The following is a 22,557-nucleotide window of genomic DNA, read 5'->3' as shown; positions in this document are numbered from 1 at the left end:
AAACAGCGAAACGGTGCGTCACCGCCATCAATCGGTGCGGAGGGGCGATGAATAAATCAAATGAACCAACAACCTCTCAGTCAGATTTGTTCTCCTCGGATAATCAAACAAAAACACACAACAGTCACACAGTCATATGCAAATAAAAGCTGAAGCTCAGAATCAGTCACTTATCTCAGCTTCATGTCTTTGACAATGAATAGAATACATGTTTTAAAGTTTGTTCTTGTCTGCAAAGGTCACGTCTTTCTGTGTTGCGTTTTCATAGTTTAAACGATGTGCTGTTTAGTCCTGTAAAATCAAACTTTAATGTGAATATTATTGTCTCCTCTCTCCTGCTTCTTCCTGTAGCCTATGTCTCAGTCTTTGAATTCTATAAAACCATCATCCCTTCTCTCTTCTTCCCACTTCTTATTTACATTTACATTTATTCATTTAGCTGACGCTTTTATCCAAAGCGACTTACAATTGCTAAACATGTCAGAGGTCACATGCCTCTGGAGCAACTAGGGGTTAAGTGTCTTGCTCAGGGACACATTGGTGGATGTGTCACATCTTATCCACTGCCCCATCACCACCACCACCACCCCTTATGCCCCCTTTTCCTTAAGCTGAGTTTAATTAGGCTACGCTCTTCGTTTTTTTGGCTTCTTTTGCATATGTAGGCTATTTATCTGTTAATTCATTTCCTTTGATTCCAATATGTGTGCTATGCAGAGAAACATCACATTCAGTCCTATAGTGTGAATAGTGTATTCTCTGTTGTAATTATATCCAAATATATATATGTTGAATAGCTGTATTTCAAACTTTGTAGTGACAATTGAATATGAACTGCTCTCAGTGGTCTTGGCTCTTTAGTCCATTGTAATGCTGACAATATTATGAGCATTTCTCTGTCAACTGATAAACAAATTTATATTCCTTAATATCTTGACATGGTCCTTAGGTGTGAGTGTGACTGGTTGTTTGTCTATGTGTGGCCCTGAGATGGACTGGCAACCTGTCCAGGGTGTACCCCGCCTTTCACCCAATGTCAGCTGATCATCACCGCGACCCTGTACACAGGATAAGCGGTTGATGATGGATGGATGGATGGATTGAATATCTCCATATGCAAAGTGAGCAATTGTAACAAAAGGATTTCCCGTCAGGCATCAATAGTATAGTAAAAATATTTCTGATTCTGATTCTAAAACATTACTGATTTCTTCCCCAGTTTTAATGTTGAACTCTGGTGTCTCAATGAATGCAATTCCAATTTTATTGATTTAATTCTTTGAAGCATCTGTAGATCTGAATTTAACTGTATTAACTCCTTTCCTATTCCCAGCAAGACTTTCACGTGTGTTGTTGGATGATCTTGACTATGACCTTGTGAATTACTCAGTAATTAAGTGAAAGCTGTATGCTTCTTATTTCTTGTGGCATTTCTCCCATTTCAACTTGTAAAGCTGGTGCTGGAGTTGTTCTAAAGGCACCAGAAGATAATCACAAAGCCTGATACTGAATGTGATCTAACTTTTTTAGTGATTTGAGTGAGTATTTGCTGCAGATCCAAACACACATGATCTAATATTGATCTAATTAATCGGGTATAAATGGTCTTCAATGCCCTCATTTCTGCACCAATTCACTTCCAACCAGACATCTTGTCACATTTAAAACTTACATTATTATGTTATATTTGTCAATAATTTCTGGATGTAGGCTTATTCATCTTTCATACAACCGCAACTAACACGTTTTTAACTCACTCCCCAATTCTTGTTTATATAATTTTAGTTTTATAGACGAATTTCTTTCTTGTAAAGAACATTGTTTTTATTGTGTCCACTGAAAATTTAAAACCCCACTTGAATGACCACTCCACAACATTTCCATACAAGTAGGGAACTTTCTTTGACAGTATCAGCCATATTTTCCAGTTTCTAATGTTTGTAAATTCACTTTCATAAAAGTGTGTTGTTTTGACCAAGTCTGAAAGTTCATAGTATTTATATAGTTACGTATATATGTTCATATATATATGTTCATATAGGCCTAATGAATGATGTAAATGTTCAAGAAGCCTAGTTAAATAAATACTACGTCATGTCACGTGCAGCTGTCCTCGAACAGAAGAGGGGTCATATATATAAATTGTTGTTTTTTACTAGATTTTGCAAAAACAGGTTATCAGTAAACTTTTTTTTTCAGGGCTTCACCTGCTAAAGCCCCCGCAGTGAGCGCGCGCGCGCGCGCGTGTTTCCTTTTGAGCGCGGTCTCCAGGTTACAGGCAACTGTCATCACCTGGGAGGGAGAGCTGCGAACTTACACAAGTAATCAGTGCAAGGCCAAGGCCTGAACACTGGCAAAAAAGCTGCCATTTCGCGTTGTAGCCAGCATCACAGACATGTCTTTGTTTGACAAGATATTTCATGGAGGAGAAAAGGCGACAAAGAAACCATGTGGACAAGAGGAGATTGAGAACCTTCCTGAGAGAGAGGAGTTGTTGATGAAGAAGAAAGACTTTCTGAAGAAAAAGATTGACCAGGAGCTTCTGTTCGCCAAGAAAAACAGCAGAAAAAACAGACGAGGTTAGATATTTTAAAGGAAGTTGATGTATGCCGTGTATAATTATTAATTAACATCAGATCATACAAGTAACGTTTGTCAGTTAAAGTAATATTAATGCTATCTGTAAACGTAGTTATTAAGCTAGCACCTCAGCTAACTTAATGTTCCGTCTATTTGACCTAGCATAATGCACATGAAACGCATGTATAGGTCACAGCTGTGAAACACGTGAATGATGTTAGCCTTAAGTCTAACATTAATACATGTATGCAAGAAGAGGCAGGTGCCTCATGGAAAATGATGGTTAAAAAAGTTGGGTGTTAGGATAGTCTTCAGATGATGAAAACAAAAAGCACTGCTGCGGGTAACCTTAATATGAATGAAATGATCTATCAAAATGTATCTATATTAATAAATATTTCAATATAGTCCATTTATTAAAAAATTCAACTGAGAGACTGTTTATGGATAAAACGTAGACAGAAGTGCTTTTTGCTAATCAAGCAAACAAATGGCAAATTGTATCTTGCTGGTGAGGGATTAAGCAAATAATTGAGTAACAACAAACTGTTGTCTTTGAAGAATTTATTAATAAAAGAGAATAAACAGAGAAGTACTACAACACATACAGCTTGTCCAGAGACCTGCTGTCTAGGGCAGCTTCGGGCGTCTTGCCCCGAGCAAAGATGCATAATCATTTACACAGTCTAGGTTTCTATATTTTGGGGAACAGAGATCCTCTCCCATCCTTGAATGTTCATTGAAGGCTGTGTTCTGTTCAGTCTGTGTTGGTTTATTGTTGAGTGTATCCCGTGTTGGTCTGTTGCCTGAGTTTGTTCCTACTGTTTTTGGACCTCTGTTTCATTTACACCCCTTTGGATTCTATTTGGACTTAGCCACAGTTTGTAAGTGTGCTCTCTTTTTGTTAATAAATCTTTGGACTATATCTGCTCAGCTCTGGTGTTCTGCGCTTGGGTTCTCAACCTGCTCAACCACCTCTACGGCACATAACAATCTGGGATTTTCCACAGAACCATGTGCAGCAAGAAAGAAAGTCAATGGATGAGATCATGCTTACAAACAGCTATATAAGGAGGTGCGACTTGGTCGACTCGGGTCTCTCTATTTTGCGTCTCCGATGAAACTTTTGTACTATTTATTCCATCCTGTGGACATTGGCTGTGTCTGTACTTTGTTGTGCTCAGGTGTCTGGCAATAAAGCTGCAGGGCCATCTGTATTTATATAGATGGCCCTATGTAGCTATATATATATATATTATAATATATATATATATAGCTGTCATTAACATAAAATCATTCTCATCCACCGTATCCCGATATGTTTGTCTTCCAGTGGCTCTGCTGGCGCTGAGAAGAAAGAAGTGGTACGAGAAGCATCTCAAGTACATTGACTGTGCTTATAAAGCCTTGAGGTCCGCTCATGAACACATGTAAGGCAAAGGAGAACATTTTGATTTATGACATGTAATGATGTCGGAAAGAAATAGAGTAGAATAAAAACAAGACTACTTGTGTTGTTGTTTGTTATAAAAACATTGTAAATAATAGCTACCAGTTTGGATATTGGATATTAATGCTGAGTGAATGTATGTGGATGTTATCTAGTTACATGTTACCATGTGTTTGGATCCAGCTCACAGCAAATGTTATAATATCCTCTTTTTTTAAAAGTTTTTAACTGAGACAGGGACTTTCTGCTGGCTATTTTAGAGACATTGTCAACAAGGTGACAGAACTGATCAAGGACATTACAGAGGAGGATGTGACTGAGGACATGTCAGACACCCTCTACACATCTGTGAGCTTTGGAGTGGAATTTGATGAGGTAAGAGCTGAGGACAGACATACTTTCAGGGATTTTAGAAATGGACTTTGTTTGTTTGCACTGAACTCTAAAGTTGTGTGGTTTATCAGTGACGTGTATGAACTACACTGCAGACTGGAGTCTCTGTTAACAGACAGACAGACGCTCGTCTCTATGAAGCGTCTGGATCCTCACTGCACTCCATTATTATAAACTATGGTGAACTGGTCGTGGGTCTCATCTCTCTCTCATCCAGGCGCTGTCTCTCCCTCTTGCTCTCCTTCAGTTCTGCATTAGTTCCTGCTGTTGACTGCGTAGTTGCTGTGGCTGCTTTGACATATACAGTATGTTGATGTTCAAGTTTGCTGTCGGCTGTGGTGTAAAACATTCTCACATTGTTGTAAATTGTGGTTAATAACTATAATCCAATCCAACTTTATTTCTAAAGCATATTTAAAAATAACCAAATTGGCCAAAGTGCTGTACATTGACATGAATCAATAAATAGACAAAATACAACACTAACAAAACAGCAGTATGCACCTCTCATCCTGGATTAAAAGCCAAGGAATAAAAGTGAGTTTTAAGTTGCGATTTAAAAACCGGAAGGCTGGGGGCCAGTCTGACATGAAGAGGCAATTCATTCCACAGTCTCGGGGCTGCAACTGGGAAAGCTTGATCCCCTCTGTTCTTGAGCCATGTTTTAGGGACAACAAGAAGTGACTGGTTCGTGGACCTTAATGACCTTGAAGGAGCATACAGCTTCAACAGATCAGTGATAGAGGCTGGAGCTAGTTCATGAAGGGCTTTAAAAACAAACACTAGCATCTTAAAATCAATCCTAAAACAATCCTGGGAGCCAGTGAAGGGAGGCCAGAACAGGGGTGATGTGATCTCGTTTACCAGTAAGGAGATGAGCGGCAGCATTTTGAATATATATTGAATAATAACTATAATACATAAATGATCCTGGCCATTAAAATAAATATGAAAAACAGGAATATTGCGCACCATTTAGAATGACATCATTATATAGATGGACCTTCTCTCGGCGTCCCTGTTTAGAGGAGGCTGCCCTTAAAAAACAATTATAAAGATTACTATGGAAATACTACAAAAATACTAAAAAAAACCCCAGTAATATCAGTAGTACTATAGTATTTCTGTTTCTTTCGAACACACTATAGAAAATTACTAATACAATACTATTGATATTCGCAATTGTACTATAGTATTTAGTATCGCCTTAGTGTTTCCTGTTGTATTAATGTGTTCTTTTTGGAAATTACTATAGTCATACCATATTGTTTATATAGTATAACTATTGCATATGCATTTTAGTTGTAGTGTGAATATATAGCATTATTAATGTGGCAAGGCCAGGAAGGATGAGGCCAAACACACAATAAATTTTATAGGTTTTTATTCCCCGACTGGACTCCAATGAGAACAGCGTTAATAATGTAAAGTCGAGAGGTTAAGGCAGTTGGTGGTTATACAAAACACAGGAATAACTTTCTTACTTGTCCTTTGCCTATTGAATCTGATCTCAACTATGTGACTTAACAGTACTCTATAGTACCCCTTAACCATACCACAATATGTAAACAGCTGCCGTAAACTAGTTCACACTCACTCTGGTAGACTTCAGTTACTTCTTTCTAGACAGGAACCTAAATTCTCAACAACCAAAGCTGTAAAACAGCCAAAATCTGTACAACATCAAAATCTAGACATCTAGGTTAGATAACACCACTCTAGACTAGACAACAGTAGTGTCCTTTCTAAACAGAGAAAATTAAAAAACAAATATAATTAAATACATTCACTTAGCCACATAATGCATTGAGTGCATAAACTCAAGGTGAAATATTTCAATTTACCATAAAACATAAAATACATTCATTCACAGAATTCAATTTGCCCAACACTTTGTGCAGAAACTCAGAATTAACATTTTATGAATGAAATCAGCAACTCACTGTTCGACTGTGCAGTGTGCGTCCTCAGGACACGCCCACACACACATACACACACACACACACACCAAGAACGCCGCACATGTATCTCCCCTCTAAGTCAGCGGAAAAATAGGAAACAAACATCGTTTATTTACAGCTTCAGTATACACCAATATAACGTGATTTTGTTTGTTAACACACTTCAATGTCACTCACGCTGTCGCCGCTGCTCAGAGGCTCTTCCCCTCGTGGCGAAGATACACACACACACACACACACACACACACACACACACGGCTATCAGCCAGGACACTCTGGTCTTCTTGCCTCTACCTTGGTCCGCTAGTTAGTTAACTCTTTCGTCTGCCGATCTTAAGGGTTATTACTGTACTTTACCATGGGTTATGGAGAAATCCTCCGTATCGATAAACCAAAGTACATCCCTTGCCGTTTCTGTACATCGCGGGACCAAACACTTCCGTTTTTCCCCGTGTCCCGTCAGAAACTCTACCCTCTCGCTCGAGCCGTCCCATGTAGAACTCTTGAAGCGACAGTGCCATTAAATACAGAGGACAGTTATCGCTGCAGTAATCTCACCAGCAACTACATAACATTATAACCCACACAACACTATTTAACTCTGTACCCCTGGTTCACCTGGCTACATTAATGTAGAACAACTTATGCGCCCTTTTTTTCTCTTTTATAGGTGTACGTTGTGACAAAATTTATTAGATTTACGGTGATATGAGCCAACTGCTGTGTGTTTGTGTGTTATCTTAAGGATGAGCTGCTGGCAGAGCTGAAGAGGCTGGAAAAGAATCTGGATGAGAGTCTCTTTGAGAAGGACAGAACAGAGGAGATAATGCCTTGTTCCAAAGTGACGTCCACTGCATCACCTTCCCGTCCTGGTAAGAACCATATGATACAAAACCGTAGCTGTTTAGCTTAGTTGGTAAAGCAGAGGTCTTGTCATTGATCCTGAGTCAAGTTAAGTTAGTAGATATTTTTGGTAGTGCTGATGCTACTGTCGGCAACTTCACATGTTAGCGGATTTAAAAAGAACAGGGTTTTTTTTTCTCCCCAAAAGCCAAGACGGAAGAAGACGAGGTTGAAGATGATTTAGAGTATCTGCGTCGCTGGGCGGATGAACCCTCATAAACACACCATCAGCCACACACTGTCATTAAAAAGACAAGAGGAAGGTGCAGGATGGAATAAATAAGCAGAAATGATGTGTTATTGTTCATAGTGTTTTATGTTTGTGTGGACATTTCTCTTCTCTCTATTGCAGTGTCAGTGAAAAACTGCATGTCAGCGAAAGCACTTCATGAAATGCACGGGGTATTGCAGAAACTACAGAATTTATATTGTAGTAGAGTATTATGAACTCTGTAATGCAGTATTATTATAACACTATAATTACTTTATGACCTAATCTGACATTATCTGAACATGTTTTGTCTACTTCCCCTCACACTAATATCATTGTTGGAGCTACTCGTGCCTACTTTAAAAGCCTTCTCACAAGTGGCTCTTATTAATTGGTGTATTACCACAAAATTGGTATTTTTTGGTCTTTGCTGTATCTGAGAGGTTCTCGTAAGGTTTTGTGAAACACAGTTGTGGCATTCATCCTGTTGGCTGGCGGAGTTTTTGTTTCAAATTGTTATGTTTTCAAAATGTTAAAAAAAATAAACATATATATAACAATAATGGCATCCAGCAGAAGGCATTGATTTGTAGACATGAGATTTGAATAGTCTACAACATGAGCATTTTAAATTAGGGTTCCAAGTACAAAGTGCCAGTACACAATAGCACATGACTGCTGTGACCTCTTATCAAAATTAACCTTTTGTCGTAACCAAGATCTCCTATATCTTAAAATTAACAATTATGATGCTGATATGGTTTGACTGATCATATTCAAATGTGGCATACTGTTTCCTGGGCAAAGGGTATACCACAATCTATAGGATTAGTCTGACTGAGTAGAGAGAAGACACTGCAGTTAATTTTTAGCTTGTGTGGACACCCTGTTCTTCTGAAGTTAGCTTTTTCTAAAGACTAATCTTTGGGAAAAGTCCCTTTTGCTAACTTAATTCAGTCATGCCCAAATTTTGTATTCAGCATCAATCTATACTCATGACTAAATTAAGCTTTAGCATGTCATTGACATAATAAAATCTTCAAGAGACTTGACACAGTTGGTAATTGTATGTGTCTTAGATATGCTAACATAGGGTTGTAACTGTGTTCACATATTTAAGGAAATTACACACATGGGTGTAACAACAATAATAAAAAATACATCCCTCGAAGCCCTCGAGTATTTTGTATATACTCTATAGTTGGCGTGGCCAATATAATTGTATTTTATTCAATCACCAATTACTGAAAATACCAGCATGTATCTGGGGTGTTTGTTTGCAATTCCATTTTTTATTCATCCAGATTAAAGCTATCACCAAGGTTATTATCCTTTAGCCTGTGCAGGTCTCTCCTTGGCTACATTAAGCAATTGCACTTGATATTGTGGATTGCCAACCATTAAATTATAAACTGAAATTGTGAGTTTATATTAATTTCAGTCAGATTAATTTGATTATTTGAACAAGGAAAATGATAGTTTTTTCAGTAATACGCGGTAGTACGCAGAGGTAAATATGTGATTATCCCTGACTACATATACTGTGCAGCAATTGTTTTTTTCATAATAGAACACGAGTTTAAACGAGTTAGTGCCTTTTAAATCCAGTATATCTTACTACTGCTGTGAGCACCTGCACAGGATTAGTGTCTGTCTCCCACACAGGGCGGGAGCAGGGAGGGAGTGGCAGAGATTGGCAAAAACAGTAGCCTCAGACATAACACGGGCTCCTAAACGCAGACTCTAAATGGGCTGTAGACATAGACTGACCAAAATGTAAGCACCGTGTGTGGACATGTAAGGACTGTACACCAGCTGACTGAAGCCCAATGGGGTCTGGAGCAAGCCAGAAGGAAGATTCAGGTAGGGATGAAATGCATGAGACCTCAGTAGAAAACCGGGAATGGCCACAAAAAAATGAAACATACCAATGACATTATCAACTAATTGATAAGCCTGTGATTTCTACTGAAGGATTACTACTTTCGGAATATGTTAAATTTACCCAGATTCTTAACAATATTTGATTTGTGTTTGTCCTAAAGTGCAGGGGAAGTAAATATTTATACGGACTGTAAATAAGAGTATTTTTGTGTATACTGACCTACTATCCTTTGGTAGTGGTGATTGGTCATTTGTTTTTGCGATCAGCCATAGAGTAAATACTTAACACTTAAGTAGGACTATTTAATTTTATATATCATTTATTATATTATTTGACATTTAATATCAGTCATGACCACGTGTATTTATTGTAGAATTAATGCTGATCTGCATTTCCTATAAACCACACCACAAAGCAGCTACACAATTACTGGTACACAATGCCCTCTTTATGACGATTGCACAGCTTGTACTACGCCTCAACTCCCTCGTCGACCAAGATTTATGCAGGCTATTGTTTACATCAGTGTGAAAATGTCTGATGCCTTTTTATAGCAGTTGAAGATGTTAAGATGCCTAATTGTTGTTGATCATCGTTAAGGTCATTAATAATCATTGTTCCTCAGTAGTAGGATGAGTTAGACACAGTCCTAACACTCTTAAGAAATTAGCACAATCCAATTAAAAAAGTGCTGTTGATCTTCATACCAAACAGAAACACTGAGGCCACACACCTGAACACACACACACACACACACACACACACACTGCTGGATATCCTCCAGTCTGGAGGTTTACCTCACCTTACACCTCATCAGGTCAGTCCCAGGACAGTGGCAGTCCAGTGTTTACTATTATATCTGTGAGGACTTCATTTAGTAGACAGGAATTACAACAGAGGCTGGAGAAGATGGTGTGTAGGTGAAACACACCTTTCATATGTTTATTTGGTTTATTTGGTAAGGAAACATGTATATCTGACTAATATTTGGTGTTAGTGTGTATTTTCTAACACTGATATTCCAGAGTAATTTTCTCCCTCAGTTGCAGAGAGCTCCCCCACGTCACAGCCCAACACTGAGGCAGATTCAGCTGACTCCTCTCCAAGTGGACCTGCCATCCTCATCACAGCTCCATCGCGAGAAGACATCTACGCCTCACCGTCCAACATGACTATAGCTGATGCCATTAAAGAGCGGAGGCCTTCTTCCACACCCTTTGTAGTGGGGAAGAAGTTCATGACCAGACAGTAACTCAACATGTCCTGCCACAGAAGGTAAACTGGGAAGGGAAACTTTGGTGAGGCCAGAGAGAGCGGCAAACAATCTAAACAGCAATATGTTGAATTTACATAATTAAAGGTATGAATAAGCAGAAAATGTTTTCATTATGCAAAATATCCCTCTTCAGAATGTCTTATTATTATTATTATGAAATTATTTGTATTGATTCGTTGAAGTGTGAGCAGCTTTTAATTACTGCACCTTGTTGATATTTTCATTACTGTATGTATTGCTGTGTAATCCACATTAATGTATTATACTTTATGGGTACCTCAAAGGGCAACTTAGATCAGTTACTTACAACAGCTGTTTGTCGTCTGCGGCTCTGGAGGACAATATCTGTCTGAGAAAATAACCCTGCTGATGTCATTGATGTTGAGAGATGGAGGGTGGAGAGACATGGACATTTAGCAGGTTTTAATGAAAGGATGTCGTTTCTGTTGCTTTAAGGATTAGGAAGAATCATTGCCCATACCCTGACCCAGAGAGACTACAACCCAGTTAAATCTGGGATCCCGCTGCTTCAAGTTTGACCGTTCTTTTAAAAACTTCTCTCTGGTGAGTCCCCAAACTTTATTGAAGTGCAATACTAAAGTGTTGAAGTAGGCCTGTAAGTACTACTACTACTACTACTACATTCATGCTCACTACCTGCTCACTCAGTACTTCTAACAACAATAATTATGGTTGCCTGTAGGCTGTATCTGTGATTCAGTCTCATCCTGAAGTGGAAAATGTTCAATAACTTCCATATGTATTTTTATTTAATTACAGTCTTCCAATAAGGACTGAAATGGACTTCACGAGTTGCAGAACCACAGAAGCAATGTGTTTCCATCGTAGACCAGTGTGGTCCCTGCTGACACTCCAGCAAAGCGCTCAGTCTTCCTGACTTCCTGTTGGTGGCCCCAAACAAAACACAATGGCGGCGCCCAGCGGAGCCAGCTGCTGCGTGTAGAGTTAAAGCCATAACGGGCGTTACTCTCATCTTCTGAGGCTGAACACGACCTTAAATTAAAGAATGGAAACCGTAGGAGAGGACGAACCGGACCCTATAAAGCTCAAATCCATCAAGAACAATAAAATATTCACAGTGCCTCAAAATGAAAGGGTAAGAGAGTTAGCTTCGTGTCGACAGAAAGTGACGCCAAACTGTTTAGTGGTACCCTGCTCATCAGCGACGACAGTTACCACGAATCTAGATGGCCTTGTTAGAAATCCGGCATATATCTGACAAAGGCAACATTAGAATATTTAAGTCCCACTAACTGTTGGCTTGTCTTTCGCTCATTACAACCACAGCCCTCTGTTCGCTAACAGCAAACAGAGCACCGACAGTCACTGGCTACATGTTAAAATGCGATACTCGTGCTTTAAGCTACCAGCGATGGGGCGATCTTTTTGGCTACAGTATTCACTGATAGGTGACGTTAGTTATAAAAACAGCTGCTTTTTAAACGGTGTTTGGCCTTTTCTCCATCAAAGAGAGTCCGTCGGTGGTGTCATTAGCTAACGTGACCTGGGCTTGTGAGTGCACATTGTGGAAAAGTAATTAGTGAGGCGCCTTTGCTTCGTGGTTTACATACCTTTCAAGGTAAAGTTAAGGTCTGTGCACTTCAGTACTTCAGTCTCCGTCTCCAGCAGCAGCCAATCTCATTACTGGCTTCCACCAACACATAAGCCTGCATGCATGTTACAGCTACCCACGTCATGTAGTGATTCCTTGCTGAATCCTCACCTTGTCCTCCTTACCTCTAGGAAACCTTTTTTAGGCCTGAGTAAACTTCTTTGGAAAAGTAATCACAACCCAGCGTCCCAGATTGGTTGTCTAAGGTGCATTGGCCCTAACTTTCTTTTCCATTGAGGCAATGGGAAAATTCCCCTTTGAGCCAATTGTTCTTAGGTGACTATCTATAGGGGCGGCCGTTAATTGGAAGGTCGGCGGTTCAATCCCTGGCTCCCCCTGGTTGCGTGTCGAAGTGTCCTTGGGCAAGATACTGAACCCTGAATTGCCCCTGCGGCGGCTGTTCTGTCAGTGTATGAATGAGTGTGAATGTTAGTTTCCGTTTGAGCACTTAGGCTCAGTGTATGACTGGTGAATGCAGATGTAGTGTAAAAGCGCTTTGAGTGGTCGAAAAGACTAGAAAGGCGCTATACAAGTACGGAGCATTTACTATGTGGTTTGATCTTATTTGTTTTCTAGTTCTGTTTTAATTTCAACATCACTTAAGTAGTTCTGGATGGCATATGACACATGAAGCTATCCAGAATAGTTCAGCTTTCCAGTGTTTTTTCCTTTGACCACATTTATACTTCATGTAAGCTTTACCCTGTTCACTGAAGTGAAGAGAGCCTCTCTGTCTGTCTGTCTACTCTTTTTCAGTTTGGGAGCTGCAGAAGTGTCAGAGAGTTTGAGAAACTCAACCGCATAGGAGAAGGAACTTACGGCATTGTGTGTGAGTCATTAATATCGGTGACTATATATTTTTTCGACTAGGAAATCAAAATAACAGATCAATGTTGCTGATAACAGATAAACAGTTTCTTGTTCTTAATGTAGACCGAGCTCGAGACACCAAGTCATATGAGATTGTAGCATTGAAGAAGGTTCGGATGGACAAGGAGAAAGATGGTAAGTGCGCTGCTGTAATGCTGAGTCGTGTGTGTTTGTCTTTGTGCTTGTGTAGTTTGTATAAAATTACCAATTTGGTTAATGTATTGAGCATCATCGGTCTAATTCGTTTGAATTACAATCTGTCCATTAAGATTTGAAATCTGTTGTGTACATGTGGAAACTGATGAGTTGAGCTAGTAGTTATGGCCATGTACCTTTCCCTGGAACACAGTGTTGTACATAACAGCCAACCTATGTTGTCGACCTTCTGTCCCACCTTTAACATTGCCAATGAATTCATACATTGAATCCAGTTTATTTACAGGAAATGTGGTTGTTGAACCTCCTGACGCCCTGCGCCTTCTCTCTCAGGGATCCCCATCAGTAGCCTCAGAGAGATCACACTGCTGCTGAGGTTGAGACATCCCAACATTGTGGAGCTGAAAGAAGTGGTTGTTGGCAGCCAACTGGAGAGGTACTCCTCACACACACACCACCGTGATGGTGTTAGAGATCTACCCCATCTGACCTAGAATATAAGTAATTCATGTTGTCACCATAACCTTTTTTACTGTGGTCTGTGTTTCTGTAATCCTCTGTTTCCTGTGCAGTCTGTTTCTGGTGATGAGTTACTGTGAACAGGACCTGGCCAGTCTGCTGGAAAACATGCAGACACCTTTCTCTGAGGCTCAGGTGTGTTTGACTCATATTCATTCATGAATCCAGCATTTACTGATTTGCACTTGGTTTGAGTTTCCTAACATAGCTGAATATACTTTTGTCTTTTGTTTTAGTACTACTTGATTGATTTTTTTTTTTTTTCAGGTCAGCACTTAGCTCCACACACTCCTTTTTAATAACATTTTTCATAGGACTCCCTTAATCAGGTACACCAGATTTTTGGGACAAAAAGGCATTTTTAAATTTCAAGTTGTCCCATGATAAAGCTGAGGCTCACAAGATTAGAAAAAGTTAAAGAAAGAAAATAATATATATTTCTGTTATACAGTATTGTTAATTTTTGTTTGACCTTTTCTCTAATTAGCTATATCTTCTTGTGAAATACGCCCATTTTCACACTTTCTGTTCGTTACGGTCCGAGAAGGAAAACTCTTTGGTCACATTTAGTGTCCACACTGAGGCCATGACTAGTATGGAGGGGTCACAAGTACACTTGGTTTCATTTAAAGGGGTCACAAGTCTTAGATAGATTGCGAGCCACTGCTGTACACACAGCAGTGAATGGTATCAGTGCAGTATTTTGATATTCGTTTACATTGTTGGTGGGGCAATCTGTGTGACATCTGTTATGGGATTACATTCGCTAATGGACATCTGAAGTAGATTTTGTAGCCTTGTAAAGCTTCGATGCTTCACACACAGTGACATCTGGTGGCATGTACAACGTTTAGCAGCACTCTGTTGGCTCAAGTGACACAATGGGATGTGATGGGATATCACTCTCAATTAAATCAGTCCTTTACTTTACATATTACAGCATTACTTGGAAGTGTTCTCATACTTCTGATCATGTCTTTCTAATGTCCATAGCCATATTTCCCCATTATTTGAAGCTTCGGGACGTCATCTGTCCCGTGATATTCTTCATTCGACACAAGCTCTGGTACAATGTATTGAAACAAGACGCTGCTTCACGTGAGTGAAACAAACTTCAGACCTTCGGTGTCATCCACGTGTCTCTGCTGAATTAAATTACAGAGAAACAAGAATAGCTTCTTTTTTTTTTATTCCTTCTACTTTTTTTTTTTTTTTTATGAGCGGCCCCTTGAAATCACCTCACAGACTGCTGCTTGTAACGTACATCCTCCTGACAGGACATCACTCATTTGGTCCGCATGAGTCATTGTTTGTGTCGTCTGTTAGGATATTTTATTTTCTTCTGTCCGTTTTCAGGTAAAGTGCATCGTCCTTCAGTTGCTCAGGGGCTTGGAGTATCTCCACCACAACTTCATTATACACAGGTCAGTCCCAGGCGTTGCTGGAAACCCAACAGCTAACACTTTTTCTGGACTCAATATACTCTGCATGAAGTGAGAGAAGCAACTGAGGCTGCCTAAATCTACAGAAGAACTGTGGGTAGATCTTCAAGATGTTTGGGCTTGTTTTTCAACTCGAGAACGTAGACGTTAACAAGTTAGGTTGAAGGAAAATGGCAAAACCAAATCACTTTGACTTTCTTCAGTACCGGTACTCTTTTCCATCCTGCTGTGTGTCATTAAAACAGGCAGGTGGACTAACTAAACGGACTGATCTGATTTTCAAAGATCCGGTTGCATCTAATGCTGGGATACAAAGATAGTTAAAAGATGGTCTGGTCTTTGTTGGAAAAGGGCTAATGAAAATTTAACAGAAGATTAAGAGTTAATGATGTAGGAATCTATACATTTAGGTAAGGAAAGATTTTACAACAGGAAACTATATGCTATAAACCAAAATGTCCCTAAAGTGTAGAATATTTTCAAGTAAAGAAATCAGAATCTAATAAAGGAAATGTACAGCTTTTGTGTGGTCATGTTATTTAAGGCAACATGACAACAACAAATTCAACTCTGTCACAGTTTACTGCCGCTGAAATGAATAGTGCTAAAGTAACCGCCAAGAAACAGAGATGTTCACAAACACTCCCCATCCAACTGGACCAAGCTTGAACGAATCTGCCGAGACAGAAGATGTGCTGATGCAGAAGTGTTCACAAAGAAAAGGTTTAAAGCAGTTTTGCGTAGTTGTTGAAAATCCTCTGGCAGCTCATTCACTGTCCTCTTCAATCTTGTTATCAGGGACCTGAAGGTGTCTAATCTGCTGATGACAGACAAAGGCTGCGTTAAGATCGGTGAGTCATCACGATTACCATACCTCTACAGCTCTGGCTATTATCACAATATTCCTGCACAGACATACACTCCAAACTCTGCCAGCACTGACCTTTGACCTCTCCCTCTCTCTGACAATGACTACCTCAGATTCTTTATGGTTTTCCAGTCTGATATGGACCACTAACTGTTTGACAATAGATTTACTTGATGTAAATAGAAATATTTTTATATGTACCCTGATTTCAAATGACTGAAATGTACAACATATAACTTCTGATAAGGATACACACAAAACAAACAACTATTTTATGTCTTCCCTGTCTTGACACTCAGTCCCAAGCCCATTAGTTCCAAGTGAAGATGCAAATCTTTAACAACAATTCACAAACATATAGCTTTTTTTATGTTCAGTCATTTCCATAAAACACATGGTCATTGTAGTTTTTAGCAAATGTCACTTAAACAGGAGGTTTTTTGTCTTTGGCGCTCTAGTATTCAGCATCATCACAGTGTATGTGGAATGGAGTCAAAATAAACTAGTGTGCGTGTTGATGGTAATGAAGGAACAATAAATGAACATGTCACCCAGTGCAGCAGTGTGGCTCAACAATGTTTGGACAACAATGCAGCTCTATGGCACAGAGGAATAAGATGTTATAACAAAATACATTATGTAAATTCAAGTGCAGGATCAGGATACCAGCAGTTCCTCTGCACCCTGCCTGGAGAGCTGAGGCTGGCAAAACCAGCATTGTATTTCTGTAAACTTGTATATAGCATCCTTTACAGTTAAATGTATTTCATTTGTGATATATTGTAATACTTTACTTAGTTTCATATAGGCCTACTTTATGTGCCATTTACTATTTATATTTTAGACTTCGCCAGGTGCCAGAATATTCCAGATATATTCCCATATAGCTGAATGTCTTTGGGTTTTGAGTCCAAACAAGCACTTTTAATATGTCACCTGACCTCCGGGAAATTTTGATTGTGATTAATTGATTACGTGATAATGAAAATATGTGTTAGTTGCAGTGAGAGTACGTATACATAGATTAGTAGCAGTGGCAGTATTTTTATGGATCTGTTTTTTATTTGTTTATTTGTACAGCTGATTTTGGGTTGGCCAGGATGTACGGCATCCCCCAGCAGCCCATGACGCCTAGAGTGGTCACACTGTGGTGAGTGTCTGCTGGCCCATGTTTACCGTAAATGCCCCTTTAGCCTGATCGTGTTTATGTATATTCATGGGTGAGTGTGCTGTACTCTGCAGATAACCTTTGCGCTAATTACGCTGTGCTTGTGCAGCCTCAGCGAAAGAAGCTCTTCTTTTTAATCTCACTCAGTAATCCTACTTTATTAGCTCCGTTACTTTCGGCTCTGTGACGACATTGAGCACCCCCCCCCCAATCTGTTTGCAGGTACAGAGCTCCAGAGCTCCTCCTAGGGACCAAGACCCAGACTACAGCTCTGGACATGTGGTGAGACTCCGACCTCTGGCATCATGAGAACATACACATACTTTCCATATATTCAAGTCCACGTATTGCACTTATCACATCTTAAAACATAAGGGACCTCCATCTAGGAAGGAAAATCATTTTAAGGGGAAAACTAGAATTTGATAATCTTCAATTAACCACTCTTAATCCACTATTTTTCTTATCAGACTTTCTCTCACACTGCATAAGGAGTAGGACAGGAATCGTTGATAACACTGAACTTGCCAGAATGTTTCCTTTGCAGGGCTGTAGGCTGTATCTTGGCTGAGCTGCTGGCTCACAAACCTCTGCTGCCCGGAACCTCTGAGATCCAGCAGGTCGACCTGATAGTTCAGCTTCTGGGAACACCCAATGAGAACATCTGGCCGGTGAGACTTCAGCTCTTTATATGTCTTCAGCATAAACTTAACTCTGTGTCCTCGATGTGTGACGGTGTTAAAGAAGCGTGCCGAATTGAAGGTGTGTGAATGTCCCAGGGTTTCTCTCAGCTGCCCCTCATCGGTCAGTACAGTCTGAGGAAGCAGCCGTACAACAACCTGAAGAATAAATTCACCTGGCTGTCTGATGCTGGACACAGACTGCTCAACCTGCTCTTCATGTACAACCCACAGCGCAGGTACACTCTCTCACTCTCACGCTATGGGGGGGGGATGATTCAGGCCCTATCATACGTGTGCATCCGTATGTGTGTGTGTCTGCCTCTTTGCTTATGAAAACATAAGTGTGTGCATGTGATAGGCCCTTTTCATGGAACACATTTAACATAAAAGTGCAGGTGTAAATAATGAATGGTGAGCTGAATTTCACGTTGCTCCTTCAGCCTCAAGGTCCTTGTGTTGTGTATGCTGGCTCACTGCCACACTGTCACGACTTACTGGGACACTTGAATAGCAGAGAGCCCTTATTACTGTTATTAGAACACCTGTGCCTTTCCTACCGTGACAAGTCAAAAAGCCTTTTCATGTATTAACAAAATGTATTTAAAGTAACAAGTAAAAGGCCTGATGCCTTCTGGATTATTAACACCACTACCTTAATATGTGATATCATTTGTGTTGTAGTTAACTATGTTACTTTAAATCATCTTCTTTAATAAAATGTGACAGTAAAGAGCATTTGTATCTTCAAACATGAGAGAATAAGAAGATTATGCACACCATGATGAAAAAACGAAGAAAGAACACGTTGGTTCTCAATAAAAACAGGTTGAAATATTCCAGAGTAACGAGTAACTATGGCTGTAAAATAAATGTAGCGTAGTAAAAAGTCTGTTATTTTTCTATGTAATGAAGTATAAAGTAGCATACAAAAGAAATACAAGTACAATTATTTCAAAATTAGCCTTACATTCCTTACTTGAGTAAATGAACTTAGTTAATATCCACCACTGCCCCGAATCAATTAAAGTAAGGTTGTTCACCATATGTACAGTATCAATAAAAACCTTCTTGTTCTTTCTGTAGTTTTAGTCTTCATATCAGGAAGTGATGGTTCACCCACTCAGTAATATAGATTCATTCAAAGTACTGTTTAATTCTGGATAAAGCATTTCACAGTGCCACCGTAGAGCTGTGGTGAAGGCCTTTCCTTTGACTGTCACACCTTGTTACTATAAAATGAGCCATATTTCCAAAAACTATAAAGGATTGTTGCCATGGTTACTGCAAGGTTGGAATCAAGCTTGTGTCCGCATCCGCGTGACTGAAAATAGTTAAATGAAGTTAACTGACCATATTCTCAGGTTTACATGATCACATCATCTGTACATTGTTCAGCTATGATTTGAGAAATATAGCCAAGGTTAAGACTTTTATTTCTGCCACAGATTTGGAGAAACTCGTTCCATCTCCTCCCACCTCGACTATTGTAACCCTTTATAAACCTGTCTCAGACAGAAATCAGTTCCCTGCCTACGGTTAGTCCAAAATGCTGCAGCTTGACTTTTAACTCGCCGCAAAACAGTGTGACCGCATCGCTCCAGTGTTAGCATCCTGCACTGCCTGTTTCTTTTAAGATATGATTTTGTTCAAATTCTGCTAATTCCTTTTAAAGCCAGGTCTGGTACGTTCATACATCTCTGAGCTTTTTTCCCCCCTAAGACTGAGATCCTCTGGTAGGGCCTTTGCTGTCAGGACCCCTACACTCTGGAACAGCTTACCAGAGGAGATCGAGGTCGCAGAGTCTGGTTTTATCTCACTTTAAGACTCATTTATACAACAAAAGTTTTACTCTGTGATGCCTTTTCAATATTTCCTTTGTTGTATTTTGTACACTAATAATTGTACACTGACTTTCCGATTTATTCCTTGTTGTAAAGCTCTCTGTTATCTATATTGAACAGCTCTTGTTATTACTCTGATAAATCTACAGACAGGAGGAAGACTTCTTAAACACCAACATGTCTGATCCTGTGTCGGATGTCGTGTTGACTTGAAACCTACAACTTATTTATGTACTAACAAGAGACGGTTCCATATCTGTTGGCTTTAACAGTATTGTCATATTCATCAGGCATTCATAACTCGAAGCTGATTGGCCTACAGAGCAGCGACAATCCTGTGTCAGATATGTTAAATTCTTAAGAGCTGTCAATCACTGACTCTAATCCTGTTTCCCTGGTCCAGAGCTACTGCCAAAGATTGTTTGGAGAGTTCCTACTTCAAAGAGAAACCTCTACGTGAGTGCACAGACTTTGGACACGTATCAGCTGTAATGCTCGCCCTCTGATGTACTGGAAGTCATTAATCTTTTCTTTCTGCTTCTCTGTGCAGCCTGTGAACCGGAGCTGATGCCAACCTTCCCCCACCATCGCAACAAGCGGGCCGCTCCTCCGTCAGAGAGACAATCGAAACGGAGCAAAGTGTGACGACGGCGGTAACAATGGCGAGGCATTTGACACAGAGACGACCCCGTGGCGGTTACATTCTGGGGAATTTGAGCTCCAAGGATGAGGCGTTGGTTTCTTGTCATACTGCGTTCGTGGAACGTGGATCTGCTCATAAAGAGGTTTTACTCTGGAATTGTGAGCAAATGCAAGCCCGTTCAATTAGGATCAGTTTCAACACGGCTCAAGCCAACAGACTCTGGCACACATCAACAAATTGCAGAGATGATGTCCTAATTTAAAAAGGCTGTAACCACACATTCTGCACTGTAGATCCAGCTGTTTGCAGCACTGTGTACTGCTTATAGGCTTAGGAAAAAGCTCTCCTGTTAGGTTTCTAAAGTATTACTTAATTTTCCTATTGCTGCCATGGTCTGCAGACTAAATAGGGTGAAGGTAATGAGGACAAAGTTGCCTTGATAAATATGCCGAGGCATTGTGTCCTTTCGTGTTGAAACCTTTTAGATGTGCTATTATAACTGTGATCCGTTTCGAAACTATTAGAAGGCATGACAAGTAGGAACTGAACCAACTTGCTTGAGCTCTGCCCGAAGTTACGCAGGTTCAGACCTCTGTTTTTTAAAACCATATTGGTGAAAATTGATGTATTAGAATCACCTCACAACCATCAGTACGTCTGGATAACCAGCTGTGTGTCTTGTCAAAGTGTCCTTGAGGTGAAATACTGAACCCCTGTAATCTGCTCACTTATTATTAGTTGTTAAAGGAATAGTTTGACACTTTGGGAAATTCGCTTTCTTGGAGAGAGTTAGGTGAGCCAGTCTTATGCTAAGCTAACAGGCTGCTGGCTGTAGATTTATATTTACTGGACAAACAAGTCAGTATCAGTACCTCTGGGCAAAAAAATAAATAAGCATACATCCCAAAACTATTCCTTTAGGTGCCTCAGCTTGAATGCCCCAAATGTACCGTAAATGAACAGTGGCCTCATTAGTATAAATCACTGAGAAGTGGTGTCAACTGGTAGAGTAACTGCGTGAGCACGGTATGTAGCTCACTGGGACAGATACTGAAAATATTGCTGTAGAGCCTCTAAATGTTTTAACGTCAGCTATTAAACATAATAAAAATGTCAAACCAGCAACTGTGCCTTTTTTTTTTTTCATTTGAAATGTCAGTCTTTATTAATGGAGGTTAAATTAGTAGTCACGGTTACATGGCCAGCGGCAGCTTAGGCCCCCTTACTGAACCAGTATGTACCTCAGCAACACACATCACTGAGCTATCACAGGAAGTCCCGTCACCACAGGAGACACCATTTACAGCTGGTATTAACGTGTGATCTCCATCCAGATACGTTACAGATCACATTTTAATACCAGATGTAAATGGGGTGTGATTTAGCCAGACGGGCCTGATGTGTAGTTGGGACTGAACAAACATCAAAGAGAAGTTGGATTTAAAAAGACTTAAGGCTGACTAGCTGCGTGACCCTGCTTCTCGATAGCGAGCAGGGCTGGCTCTCTTCATTGTCTGTTAGCTGACAACAGGACAAATCTAAGCTTGAGAGGGGAAAGCCAGCCCCGAACAGATGGTAACGAAACAGAGTAGAACTTTGTGTGTACGTTTGCTTCCCAAAAGAAAAGTACTTTCACTGGAGCTCCATATGAAACAACAAATAATGAAATAGTTCAAGTGTAAACAAACTGTATCGCTATCATAGTCAGTCAAGTTACATGTCAGTTGTGATCATGTATAAATAAATAGTGTTCTTTAACACTTAAACAATGTGTGCAAGGGAGAAACATAACAAAATCTAAACATCCAGATTTAAAGAGACGTGCTTGATTGACGTGTGTTCTTTTAACAGGAAGTAAAAATGAGTATTTAGGTATTTAGCATTGACACAACACTGATCGGACTGCTACAGACCCACAAACTTCAATAAAAGAAAATCCAAGAAGTAAGCCATCACAGTACGGCTCACACTTACCAGGAGCAGGGAGAAGAAAACAAAACATAAATAAACAATAGAAATAGATTCAGAATGGCTACTAAATGTAGATGATGCTGAATTGTTGGGTTTTCTCAGGA

At 39.8% G+C, this 22,557-nt stretch overlaps 2 protein-coding genes across 5 annotated transcripts; both read left to right on the top strand.

Moving 5' to 3' along the window:
• The first annotated feature begins 2,261 nt into the window (after positions 1–2,261).
• On the top strand, positions 2,262–7,580 carry LOC123961119 (charged multivesicular body protein 4b-like). The gene is made up of 5 exons (XM_046036200.1): positions 2,262–2,579; positions 3,914–4,010; positions 4,291–4,405; positions 7,130–7,256; positions 7,436–7,580. Exons 1-5 carry the CDS (start codon positions 2,396–2,398, stop codon positions 7,504–7,506), a joined length of 594 nt encoding a protein of 197 aa, XP_045892156.1. The 5' UTR covers positions 2,262–2,395; the 3' UTR covers positions 7,507–7,580.
• A 2,844-nt stretch (positions 7,581–10,424) lies between these two features.
• cdk10 (cyclin-dependent kinase 10) lies at positions 10,425–21,252 on the top strand. 4 transcript variants are annotated; one of them, XM_046036905.1, is made up of 15 exons: positions 10,425–10,658; positions 11,116–11,223; positions 11,440–11,776; positions 13,049–13,121; positions 13,226–13,297; positions 13,652–13,754; positions 13,891–13,972; positions 15,194–15,261; positions 16,078–16,130; positions 17,228–17,297; positions 17,538–17,597; positions 17,863–17,986; positions 18,095–18,234; positions 20,243–20,295; positions 20,390–21,252. In XM_046036905.1, the coding sequence occupies exons 3-15, from the start codon at positions 11,687–11,689 to the stop codon at positions 20,482–20,484; spliced, it is 1,083 nt and encodes a 360-aa protein (XP_045892861.1). In that variant the 5' UTR covers positions 10,425–10,658; positions 11,116–11,223; positions 11,440–11,686; the 3' UTR covers positions 20,485–21,252. The 4 variants fall into 4 exon arrangements, with proteins under 4 accessions (XP_045892861.1, XP_045892864.1, XP_045892862.1 ...); XM_046036908.1 differs by lacking the exons at positions 10,425–10,658; positions 11,116–11,223 and having other exon boundaries at positions 11,736–11,776; positions 13,207–13,297; XM_046036906.1 differs by lacking the exons at positions 10,425–10,658; positions 11,116–11,223; positions 11,440–11,776 and adding an exon at positions 12,098–12,259.
• Positions 21,253–22,557: the final 1,305 nt, after the last annotated feature.

Source organism: Micropterus dolomieu, linkage group LG22 (assembly GCF_021292245.1).
Source record: "Micropterus dolomieu isolate WLL.071019.BEF.003 ecotype Adirondacks linkage group LG22, ASM2129224v1, whole genome shotgun sequence".
Classification (NCBI taxonomy): domain Eukaryota; kingdom Metazoa; phylum Chordata; class Actinopteri; order Centrarchiformes; family Centrarchidae; genus Micropterus; species Micropterus dolomieu.
Note: the sequence above shows the minus strand (reverse complement) of the source record. Positions and strands in the feature narration are given on the sequence as shown.

What these genes read in the sequence shown, in the direction of transcription:
- LOC123961119 (XM_046036200.1), top strand. Translation starts at nt 2,396, where the DNA reads ATGTCTTTGTTTGACAAGATATTTCATGGAGGAGAAAAGGCGACAAAG. An exon ending in CAGCAGAAAAAACAGACGAG is followed by an intron (nt 2,580 to 3,913) that starts GTTAGATATTTT and finishes TTTGTCTTCCAG; the next exon opens with TGGCTCTGCTGGCGCTGAGA. An exon ending in TTGGAGTGGAATTTGATGAG is followed by an intron (nt 4,406 to 7,129) that starts GTAAGAGCTGAG and finishes TGTTATCTTAAG; the next exon opens with GATGAGCTGCTGGCAGAGCT.
- cdk10 (XM_046036905.1), top strand. Translation starts at nt 11,687, where the DNA reads ATGGAAACCGTAGGAGAGGACGAACCGGACCCTATAAAGCTCAAATCC. An exon ending in GATGGACAAGGAGAAAGATG is followed by an intron (nt 13,298 to 13,651) that starts GTAAGTGCGCTG and finishes CTTCTCTCTCAG; the next exon opens with GGATCCCCATCAGTAGCCTC. An exon ending in CCAATGAGAACATCTGGCCG is followed by an intron (nt 17,987 to 18,094) that starts GTGAGACTTCAG and finishes TGAATGTCCCAG; the next exon opens with GGTTTCTCTCAGCTGCCCCT.